The sequence below is a fragment of the Mus pahari genome, chromosome 3 (assembly GCF_900095145.1).
Source record: "Mus pahari chromosome 3, PAHARI_EIJ_v1.1, whole genome shotgun sequence".
Classification (NCBI taxonomy): Eukaryota; Metazoa; Chordata; class Mammalia; order Rodentia; family Muridae; genus Mus; species Mus pahari.
The window spans coordinates 147,707,378-147,719,671 of record NC_034592.1 but is presented as its reverse complement, the minus strand read 5'-3'; the positions used below and the strand labels follow the sequence as shown (position 1 = coordinate 147,719,671).

The 12,294-nt window shown below is 50.6% G+C and overlaps 1 protein-coding gene across 1 annotated transcript in view; it reads left to right on the top strand.

Moving 5' to 3' along the window:
• Slc13a3 (solute carrier family 13 member 3) overlaps positions 1–7,990 on the top strand; it is a 73,041-nt gene extending 65,051 nt beyond the window's left edge. The window contains exons 11-13 of the mRNA XM_021193642.1: positions 1,006–1,167; positions 4,054–4,191; positions 6,392–7,990. Coding sequence (XP_021049301.1) covers positions 1,006–1,167; positions 4,054–4,191; positions 6,392–6,568 — 477 coding nt within the window. The 3' untranslated portion in view covers positions 6,569–7,990. The remainder of the gene's footprint in view (positions 1–1,005; positions 1,168–4,053; positions 4,192–6,391) is intronic.
• The last annotated feature ends 4,304 nt before the right edge of the window (positions 7,991–12,294 follow it).

Genomic DNA, 12,294 nt, shown 5'->3' with positions numbered 1-12,294 from the left:
CACTTGGTAGACCAGGCTGGCCTCGAACTCAGAAATCCGCCTGCCTCTGCCTCCCGAGTGCTGGGATTAAAGGCCTGCGCCACCAGGCCCGGCTGTGCCCAGTCTTGATAATGGTGATTCTTAGGATGGTGACTAGCGATACCATGTTAACATTGGCTTCTTATGACTACAATATTGCTTAATTATCATTGTGACAATAATCTCTAGAGCTGCTCATAAGTCTATCATTAATAACATTGTGTCACATTTGATATATCAGATATATGCTATCTCTGTTTTCTTTTGTGTTGATGTGATTAAAAAAAAAAAGTTCCGACAAAGCAACTTAAGTGCTAATGGGTTTCCTTCTATTCACAACTCCAGGTTAAAGTTCATCATAGTTGGAAGTCAAGGCAGGATCCTGGAGGTGGGGTGGAAGTCACACTCTGCCCATAATCAGAAATGACTGAGTGCATGCTTGCATTCAGCATAGGTTCCTTACTCTTATATAGTCCAGAACCCAAGCCCAGGGAATGGCTCTGCCCATAGTGGGCTGTGCCTTCCCACATCAGTTGACACAATTAAGACAATACTTTACACACTTGCCCACAGGTCAGTCTGATCTAGACAATCCCTAATGAGGCTCTCTTCCTAGGTGGTTCTAAAATGTGTCAAGTTGCTAATTTAAACTAGCCATTACATACGTCTTATATTACAAATAGTATATGGGATATAATATATTCTATACATATTAATGTGTGAACATGAGTAATAATACTTCATTTTTTAACAGAAGATATAAGTGGTCACCATTGTTGAAGGAATAAGACTTAGCTATAAGGGCCTGTCTGGTTCCCTCTCTCACTCAAGATGGCACTTTGGGTGCTGGACCCAAATGGAAACAGAGACTCTGCTTTCTAACCAAATAGATCATGGGGTCCCCTGGGCCTGTAGGCCATGCACTAGTGGCTGCCTGTGAAGGGGCGGTACTGGGTGGACTGAGGCCAAAGGTATGTTTGCCCACAGGAGTCGGGGCTATCAGCGTGGATCGGCGGGCAGCTGCACCCCCTGGAGCATGTCCCCCCATTGCTGGCAGTACTGCTCATCACCGTGGTCATCGCCTTCTTCACGGAGTTTGCCAGCAACACGGCCACCATCATCATCTTCCTGCCCGTCCTGGCAGAGTTGGTGAGGATCCCTGTGGCCCAAGTCCCAACTCAGAGTCCCCTGCAAGTCCCAACTCAGAGTCCCCTGCTATGGAGCTTCCCCGGGGCTCCAGCCACCCTGCTGGCTTCCAGAATGCATGGGAGAGTTTGAACCACAGAGCCAGTTTACAAATGACAGGGCTTCTTTCTGAAAGGGATACCTAAGAAGTGGGGTAGTTCCTCTGTGGGAGAATTAACCCATGAGGACATCCAGTGTTTCTTAGAAATAGAAAGAGTGGGTTCTATGGGAAGTCTTGATTCACCAGACCAGCACAGGAGACCGACCATCCAGCCACAGCCCTGTTGCCTCTTCTTCTAGTCTAAAATTTTTCTGCAAGGAAGGTGTATCAGTCAGGGTTCTCTAGAGTCACAGAACTTATGGGTAGTCTCTATATAGTAAGGGAATTTGTTGATGACTTACAGTCTGCAGTCCAAGTCCCAACAACGGTCAGCAGCAGCTATGAATGGAAGTCCAAGGATCTAGCAGTTGCTCAGTCCCACAGGGCAAGCAGGCGAAGAGAGCAAATCTTTTTTTTTCTTCCATTTTCCTTCTAAAGGTCTGTAGCAGAAGGTGTGGCCCAGATTAAAGGTGTGTGCCACCATGCCTGGATCTGGGGCTTGCTTTGTCCCAGATGACCTTGAACTCAGAGATCTCCCTGTTTTAGTCTTCTGAGATTCATAGCCACTATGCCTTAAGATCTCCATTCCAAGATCCAGATCAGAAACTTGTATCTCCCAGCCTCCAGATTAGAATCACTGGTGAGCCTTCCAATTCTGGATTATAGTTCATTCCAGATATAGTCAAGTTGACAACCAGGAACAGCCACTACAGAGGGTTCCCCTGCAAATTGTGGGGTTTCAGCACTCTCCCATTTTCCACCCACTAGAGGCCAGCAGCATCCTGTAAGAGTGGCAATCCAAGATGTCATGAGACACTGCCAAGAGTCTCCTGGGAGGACAGTTCTCCACCTGTTGAGACCCTCTGCTATAAAGTTGCAGGCCAGTCTTAGATGGACTGGGGTCAGGGGCGGTTTGGGGTGATTTATCCAGGACCCTCTTTTGCTAGGCAAGCAAGATTCAGCCAACCTTCTACCTGCAAGCCCCCACTCACTCCAGTCATTCCTGGGGCATAGCCCGGAAATCTATGATGGAGTCAGAAATTTAAAAAAAAAAAAAAAAAGTCCCGAGGAAGCCCAGGTGGGCCGAAAACAAAGCAAGAGAAAGTGAACCTGCAAGGCGATCCATCAGTGTGTGGTGGGCGTGTGGTGAGCGTGTGGTGGGGGTTCCAGCCAGGACTAGCTCAGGGCACACGCTGCCTGCAGATAGATCTCATTCTAGGACTTAAAAGTCAGCTGATCTCATAGTGCATACCTTTAATCCCAGCACTCAGGAGGCAGGAGCAGGCAGATCTCTGTGCATTCAAGGACAGCCTGGTCTACATAGTAAGGCATATGATAGGATAGCTAGGGCTACGTAGAAAAATGCTGCCTCAAAATAAAGGAGGGTGAGTGGGTAGATGTTAGGAAACTAGGGATTTCACTTTATAGTTAAAGAGACTGAAGAAAAACAAGCCATAGGACACCCCTCCTAGAACCCAAAACTGATACAATGAAACAGTGTTGCCACCTTTGGAGGGGGCTTGGCTTTATCTCCTCAGCTCTTTGTTCACTATGTTTCTGTTTTTAATTGAGGTGACAATGTATCAGCCACAGACTTACCTGTGCTTCTTTTTCTGAAACAGACTCTGCTGTAAATGGATAATGCTTAAGCACTGTCCTAATGGTCCCCGCAGACTTTTCCAGAAAGCCCTGCATGGTTAGAGTGTTCAAGCGCTGTCCTAATGGGCAGGCAGCATTTCTAGAAAGCTATCAGCAGCAGCTGGTCCTCACCTTGTGTGCACAGGCTGCTAACATCAAGACAAGGTTCAGCCTGGAGTCCCTAGGTAAAAGAACTCCAACACTGGAAGCTGCTGGATGCAAGCAACTTGTCCTCACGATGGGCACCCTGGAGGCCCCTGTTGAGTGGGACTGGACTGGTCAGAGCCTGCTCTGAAGTCTAGGGCACCAGGCCACAGGTGGAGACAGGGATGCTCTGATGTAGAACGGAGGAGGGGAAGGAGCTCAAAGCCCGAGCCTGGAACTGGCAGTTCCCAGAAAAGATACCAATAAAGGTCATTTAAATGTGGCTTCTCATCAAAATCAAAATATTTACCCACTGGGGATGATGACAGAGCTATGGAGAAAATGTCTACACTTCTGGTTTCAGAAATTCCCTCTAAGGGAATTTCGGAGATGCAGTCAGCTTAGAGGGTGGAGGTAGCTAACCTCCAAAACCAAGTCACACTGAACTCTCTGCCTTAGGACAGCACTTGCCAAGGGGACACCCACCTGCAGGCAGGCCCTGACTAAAGGCACCACGTGGCAGCTTCTAAGATGCCATAGATAAGGGTAGGGCCAAGCCCAGTTATGTGAGCCATTGTTCTGGGCCTATGACCCTGGACCAGCTCCAGCCTGGGCTCCTGGGAATGTATGAGAAATGCAGTGCCTCGGTTCTCACTCAGATCTCTGGATCAGTTACGCTAGGGAGCTGGAACCACACGCTCACTCATGTGGGAAGGGAGGGTTCTAAATAAGTTTCCTTGCCTGCTCCATGGTAAAGGGCAGTGCGGCCCTGTCATTATTGACCTTAAATCCTTCCATCTCCCTAAAACTGTATGTCATGTGTGGTGTGTGTCTGTCTACACTTCTGCCTCTGACCCTCTTCCCACGTGCCTCTACGGTTCGTTGTCACGGTGACAATCTCTCTATATCGCTGACACGCTCTTTCCGATGGCCTCAGTTTCTCACTGGGACTCCTTCCGTCTGCCCAGGCCATCCGACTGCATGTGCACCCCTTGTATCTGATGATCCCAGGCACCGTCGGCTGCTCCTACGCCTTCATGCTGCCGGTCTCAACGCCCCCCAACTCCATTGCCTTCTCTACTGGACACTTGCTGGTCAAAGACATGGTAAGTGTGGGCCTTCCGAGCGGTGGGCTGGCACAAGGTGGGGGATGATGGCCACATACAGCCAGCATGGCCAGTCTGTCCCATGTGCCATGTGAATCTTCCCACTAAGACAGTCATCTTCCTCCTTGTCTTCCTCCTCCTCCTCCTCATCATCATCCTCTCCTTTCTCTCCTCCTCCCCTCCCCTTCCCTTCCTTCTCCTCCCCCTCTTCCTCTATACCAGTGGTTCTTAGCCTTCCTAATGCTTCAACCCTTTAATACAGTTCCTCCTGCTGTTGTGACCCCCCCCTGCCCCATCATAAGCTTATTCTCATTGCTATTTCATAATTGTAATTTTGTTAACTGTTATGAATGGTAACGTTAAAATACCTATATTTTCTAGTGGTTGTAGAACTCCTGTGAAAGGGTCATTCAACCCCCAAAGGGGACACGACCCACAGATTGAGAACGGCTGCTTTATGCACCAGTGTTTTCTCTGCCATTTCTTCCTCTTCTTCTTTCTCCTCTTCCTCCTCCTCTTCTGCCTCTTCCTTCTCTGCCTCCCTCTTTTTCTCCCCCTCCTCTTCCTCTGTCCATAGCCACCACTACCCCATGCACCCTCGGCTCACACAGCTGAGGACAGTCTACTGAAGCAATCATCAGACCCCAAAGGGATAAAGGGGGACAGGAGGAAGAAACAAGGGAAAGCTCTCCCTCCTGGCCTCTTTCCTTGGTCGGGTTTGCCCAGTGTAATCTGTGGTTCGGCCACTGGAGGGCAGCACTGCGGGAGACAGCCGTCTGCTTCCTGGGAGGGTAGGTACTGTCTGTGGCTGAAGTCAAACTGGAAGACTATTCCTCACGCATTAAAAATAGTGTGAGTTTCAGAATTGCTAAGTGGAAAAAAAAAAAAAGATACAAGATACGGGGGATCGAAATAGAACGATGGAGTGGGTCAGACCGACCTCCGTGAAAGTGACTCAGCAGCCTCGCAAGGAGCCGTGGCCCTGTGGGGAGTGGAGTGGGCAGAGAGCCCAGCTCATGCAAATGTCTGAAGTAGGGAAATGGCTTCACTCCATATCACCAGATGCACAGGATCAGGGGCTGCCGGAGCTGGGTGGGTTCAGACAGGAATGGGGCTATTAGATGTAGGTCTGGGCTTTCAGAAAGCAGATGCAGAGCAATTGAGATGTCTCAGTTTTGTGACCCTGGCTGGCCTTGAACTTGCAGCTTTCAAAAGCAAAAACAGCTGTCACCTGAATGAGGAGAAGAGTCGGTTTATTCTGGAGCCAAATATAAGTGAACGTGGCCCAGAAACACAGATTCCAGGGGCTACAAACGCCACCATGTTTTACTGAGGTTTCATAGTAACAGAACAGAGAAAGTCATAAATCAAGACACTTTTAAAATGTGTTGGTAGAAACAGCAGATAGGCATGTTAGCTGTCATCCCAGCTCTTGGAAGGTGGAAGCAAGAAGATCGGGAATTCAAGGTCAATCTCAGCTACATGGTGAGTTTGAGACCAGGGTAGGCTATGAGTCCCTTTCTCAAAAAGAAAAAAATGTTCCTTAACCAGTCCTCTAGTGTGTGTTCTTGTACACACTCATGCCTGTGTACACATATGAACATGCATGTGTACCTGTGTCTACATGTGTGTGCTGAGTGTTGGGAGGGCCTAATAATCAACTAAGACTATTGGACCAGACCTGCCCTTCTCTGTCTTCGTTTTTTTTTTTTTCCTTCTTTCCTCCTCCTTCTTCTTCTTCTTTGGTTTTTCGAGGCAGGGTTTCTCTGTGCAGCCCTGGCTGTCCTGAAACTCATTCTGTAGACCAGGCTGGCCTCGAACTCAGAAATCCGCCTGCCTCTGCCTCCCGAGTGCTGGGATTAAAGGAGTGCGCACTTCTCTGACTTGAGGGGAAACATAACTTTGTTGAGGTGGCCTTGTGGTTAATTTGCATAACCCATGACCACTCTGTGGCCAGGTGCCTGACACTTAGAGACTCTTACTCTGTGTGTGTGTGTGTGTGTGTGTGTGTGTGTGTGTGTGTGTGTGTAATCACCTGGCCTGGGGAGCCACAGGGGTCCTGGGAAGCATCTATGGCCTACACTTGTGGCTGGCTCTAGTACAGCCAGCTATGCACTGCCAGCTGTGGGCTGAGCCTGCATCTTCCATCTGCCCTGAGGGTGTATTATTTATTGCTCAGCTCTCTTGGTCTCCGATGTAGGTGCGGACGGGTCTCCTGATGAACCTGATGGGTGTCCTGCTGCTCAGCCTGGCCATGAACACCTGGGCACAGACCATCTTCCAGCTGGGCACCTTCCCAGACTGGGCCAACACCCACACTGCCAACGTCACCGCACTGCCACCAGCCTTGACCAACAACACAGTTCAAACCCTCTGAGCCCTGCTGGGGACTTCTTTTTAGGTTGGGCCTTCTTCCCCAGAGGACTGTTGCTGTCCCTTGCTGCTAGGATCCTACAAGCTGATCAAGCAATTCTTTCCTGTAATCTGATAGGAGGCAGCAAGCAAGGACGTCCTCCAGTGGTTCCCTGGGGCCAAGGGCTCACTGTCTGCAGCACCTTCTCTTTCTTTCTCATGCATTTCAAAGCCAGCTATCTCCTGCACCCGCTGCTTGTGGCCCCCAGAACAGGCTTTTCTCACCAAGCTGGTCTGTGGCCGGGGTGCAGGAAAGTCCACTTCAGCCACCAGGAGCGAAAGCTGAAATGGCATTTGTTTTGCACACCTGGGGTCAGGGGTATCAATGCTCAAGGCTGCCATTGGATTTAGGTCTCTGGAGACATCGTCACTCCAGAGCTGGGAGAGGCTTTGCGACAGCAACGCTCCAGGCCAGATGTTACAGCTGTTCGAAGCAAGCTTGATTCTGCCCTCTCTTTTTAGCCGTCTCCCTTGTAGATGATCCAGGCCACTAGAGGTTAGCTTCCATTGCCTCAGGCAGAGGGAGGACACAGGTCTTCCTAGAGTCTCTCCGATGTTTTCCCCAGTCTCCCAAGCACCACACCATGGGGGGTGGGGGATGGAGAAACCCCAGCTCACACACCTACCCAAGATGCTTGGGGTTCTCTTTTTTCATCTGATTCTCTTAGGCCCTAGCCCTAGGGCAGCCCTGCTGGGCCCTTGAGAGGGGGCTCTGTGGCTGTAGAGTTGTTTTTACCCTGACAACTCGGTTTGTCCTCCCTACTCCCACCCCACGTGATCAATACGTCTTATTTGCAAAAGCCATGGTCTTCAGGGGTGAGAGATAAATCTGAAGGTCAGTGAAGACCTCAGAGAAAGCCGGGCAAAGTGTCTTAGGCCAGAAGTCTGCTGTAACATCGGAACATGGTGACAATGTAACACTGTGCAGATGCAGACACCACCCCCACCTCTCCCCCACCCCCACCCCCTGCCCAGGACAGTCTTCCACCAGAGGCTGAAGCCAGGAAGCAGACAGTTGCTGTCCTTATTCCTTTTTAAAGCCCTGGCACTGTGAACAACGCACTGTGGGGACAGTGGGCGGGCGACTCAGAACTCTGCTGGCACCTGGGGGTGGAGCCATCACTTCCTCCAGAGGGCAGATATCCCAGGGATGGCACAAGTGAGTCAGAGTGTTTTCCCAGAGCTGGAGTGGAGGGGGCCCTGAGCTGGAGGTGACACCGGAAGACTGAATCAGCTTCAGCACCCCTGGGGCTGGATGGTGGCCTCCCTCAGGGGACAAGGACGGGCATACACAGAGAAGACCACGGCCTTGGGACCATAGGATTCATGATTTCTGATACTGCTGATCAAAAATGCGCTCAAATAAAGAATGTTGGTCAATACTGGATATGATGACTCTTGGCCTTTCAGAATGAAACCCCAGATTACTGGTCAGGACTTCTGCAAATCTGACCCCCAACTTCCCTTCCTGCACTGTCTCCCCTGTGCACACTTCCGGAGCTCACAGGAGGCTGTGGTGTTTATTCACACACACACACACACACACACACACACACACACCCGTCCCCCTATAGTATAAACAACAAAAGCCATTCTCTGGCTCCCTGACGTAACTCAGATGTCTGGACCAGGTTCCAGCACACCGCCAGTGCTCAGTAAATACTTGACCCATGTACTGACTGCAGGTTTGAACGTGACCTCTGTACTTTCTTTACACACCCCCACTTGGTCTATTCAGCAGGCACTTAGCCTATGATGTGCTGGTTCAAATGTGGCAGAGGGAACAGGCAATAGGACAGATGTACAATGACAGTCACCATTTAAATGGCCACATGATGAGCTGACTCAGGCCGTGGGCTTTGGGTGGGCTTCTCTGAGGAGGTGGCATTGGGTTGAGGTTGAACACGGTGGCTGGACACTCATAGTTCTGTGGAAATGAGAATATGGGGGTGGTGGGGAGTCCAGAGCAGGATGGACTGTGTGGAACAACAGTTCTGGGCTATCAACAGGGTTCCGAATGGCCAGCTTCTGTCCCTTCTAGCTGGTGGTATCTATCCTCACCTCTCCCAGGATGGTCATTGGTGCCTTTACTGCCGTGTATTCTCAGTAAGAGAGACCCGAGGCAAGAGGAGACACTGACAGAGGCACTTACCACAGTGCTGTGGGAACTGGCAGGACTGAGCCACAGGAAACACGCTCAGGCTCCTCTGGAGCCTGCCAGGAGTGCCAAAGGCCAGAAAGGACAAACAAGCCAATGCCAGCCTTGTTTGTTATCTGAAGATGCCCAATAACCAACCGGAGCACTGCGGCCTAGGGTCAGATTTGTTGGCTCATACCGCTGCTTCTGGCAGAGCTCTGTGGAGGCCCCAGCGTCCCAACATCCCAGTACCTCCAAGAAGACGAGCAAAGGCCCTGTGGCGTTGCTTGGGGCTGGCTAAACATGATAGCAGGGTCACAGAACTTGGCTGTGTCTGGAATGTTCCCAGTGGTCAAAGACTGTCTGGGGTCCCTCTTCAGGTGGCTTCCGAGGTCCCCAGCCTGGACTTTGGGAAGCCATTGTGTTCAGAGCAGTCACTGGGATGGTTGGTTCTGGTTTAGTTCATGGTTTTGGCCTGTGGTGAGACAGTGGATGGTGAAATCTCAGATGGTATGGGGTCTGCATCTCACTGACGGGAAAACGGAAAGAAGCCGTGTTTGCGGGGGTGGGTTCACAGCTGTGGAGACTTAGTGAGTGCCACGAGATTGGGAGACTGACAAGCTGGAAGTGCAGAAATAAGGGCAGACGGGATCAGAAGATGCCACCTGCTGCAGACCACACCCATCCCCTTCTATCTGGGCCATTCTTTCCCTGATTAGACCAGGCCCATCCTGTAGTCTGAGGCCCATCTTCCTTACTCCAAACCCATTGACCTAAATGTTAATATAATAATAATAATAATAATAATAATAATAATAATAATAATAATAGTAAACCTCCCTTACAGAAACATCCAGAATAATGACCCATCACTGGTACCATGACTTGGCCAAGTTGGCACATACAGCCCCACATGTCCCACCAACAGAAACACAGAGCCTTCTGTGTGGCCTTTCCAGGTCACTCCTGGGCATGGGATGGGGAAGGGGAGGGGGCATCTGGAAGGAACAGACCCCACCGTCACGGCACATGGCTCTCCCTGTCAGAGCTGCCCCACAGCCCCGTTTCTCCCTCCCTTAGCTTCCCATTAGGCAGTTGACTCTACACTGCAATATCAGGAGTGCCACCTAAGAATCTGGGGTTCTATATCTCTTGAGAAACAAAACACCAAGCTGGGTGTGGTGGTGCACACCGGTCATCCTATGACTTGGTACACTGAAGCAGGACAATCGGGAGTTAACGCATGACAGGATAGCCTGGGCTACAGACAGAAACAAACGAAATAGCAGCAACAATTAGCAGCCGAGTAGCTCCCGTGGGAGTCAAAGCACAAACCTGTCCTCACTGTCCTATGCTGCCTCTCTGCTTTCTACTGAGCCACCCTCGTGGCCCGTGAAGGAATATGACCTCAGGGCCCCCTGCCACCCCTCCACCCCTCCCACACACACAAAGCCTGAGATGGAAGGACTGTCTCTGCTCCAGTGGTCACAGGGCTCGGGCTGCCCTGAGTGGCACTGCCCACAGCACTTCCTCAAGCAGTGGAGGTGGTCGCCATTTATTTGCCCACCTAACATTTGGGCCACGGCACTTGCAGTGACACAAAGATCAATATAAATTATCCCATTATGCTTTTGTGCATTTCTTCTGCGTTCAGCTCATCGTACCTGGGATCTATTCAATGGGACAAATATCTTATTGAAATAGATTTCAAGGACAGGCACAATGGCCTAGTGGGTAGAGGTGCTGCTCCAAAGCTTGCTGGCCCTGAGTTCAATCCCTCAGACCCACATGGTGGAAAGAATGAACTATTGCTTAAGATTGGCCTCTGACTTATACACACACACACACATGCATACACACACATGCATACCTACATACACACACATGCACACACATACACACATGCACACACATACATGCACATGCATACATACACACACATGCACATACATGCACATGCATACATACACACACATGCACACACATGCATACATACACATACATGCACACACAAATGCACACACATGCATGCATACACACATATGCACACACATGTACATACACACATACATACACACATACATACACACATACACACATACATACGCATACAAGCACACACACATACACACATGCATACATATACATGCACACACATGCATAAATAAACATTAACAAAATGTTTTTTCAATTTTAATGTCATTGCTAGAAACTTCTATGGCTCCTGCTAACAGCTCCCATTCTGTTTCTGTTAGGTTCTTGGGTAAGAGGTGTGTGTGTGTGTGTGTGTGTGTGTGTGTGTGTGTGTGTGTGTGTGCATATTTGTGCATTTATGATTGCACTAATCTGAGTGCCTGTAGAGGCTCGCTGAGATGCCCTTCATCCAGGCCAGCTGGCCAGCAAGCTCCAGGAACCCACTCCCTTCCCCCACCCCTCTCCCAACCCCCATTTCCACCTCCCCAGGGTTGGGACTGTGTGGGGCCGTGAATGCCTGCCACCACAGCTGATTTCCCCTGTTGATTTCTGGGGTGAGGGCTCAGGTCCTCCCGCTGGCACAGCGAATGCTTTGCAGTGTGAGATGTCTCCTCAGCCTGCCTGTAAGGTTTCAGCCACCTCAGCGTTGTCAGCCAGGAGAACTGCCACCTTCTCACCCCTTTGCTAAAGAGCACAGGGACACTAACACGCCGTGGGACTGGGAGCCAAGTGGCCCTGGGAACAGCTAAAGTCTTCCCACTTCCTCTCTGTCTCGTGTCTCTGATTCCCTCAAGATTCAGTTCCCACCCCCGGCCCTGCCCCATCCACTTCTGGTGACTCAGAAGCCCTTCCAAATGCCGTGGGCCTTGAGGCCAGATCCGCCTGGCCTGAGTAGAGGTGACTGCCCACACATGCTAAGAGAACCCAGAAATATCTCCTGCCCTCACCTTGCCAGGCCCTGTGCTCCAGCTCCATCAGACTCCTGAGGCTTCCCCAAATGGCCTCTGATTCCTAACCAACCAGCTACAGAGAGGGCAAAGGGTGGCCAGCGGTTATGGGTTGCGGCCCCACACTGGAGAGGGAGTGAGGAGGAGGAAGGGGGGGAGGGAATGGTATGGAGGACATCTGGTTTGAGCAGTCGGGTCTGAGCATCTTGGAGCCCATGCAGGCAAGGCTAGAACTCAGGCGGAAGGGCTTGTGACATGAGCATTTCTGCACCACCTGCTGAATACCCATGGAGTTGGCACTTTGCTCTCTTATAGCAGAGGACACAGACTTCGGGGAGGAACAGTGTCTTACCCAAAGTCATACCACACCACAGAGTGAAATCTCTCATTTGCTTTTAGACCTGTTGCCTCTAGACCAGGGCTGCTACGGAGGTGGCCGGCTGAACAGGTCTTTGCAGCCCACTAGGCAGCAGAGGACCCAAGCCTCCTACAGAGTGGTGGCCCTGTTTAGACTCTGTGTGTGTGTGTGTGTGTGTGTGTGTGTGTGTGTGTGTGTCCATCCTCCCTCCTTCTTTTTCCCTTCCTGCCTTCCCTGCTTTCTCTTTCCTTCTTTCCTGGCTTGAAAAATCTTGT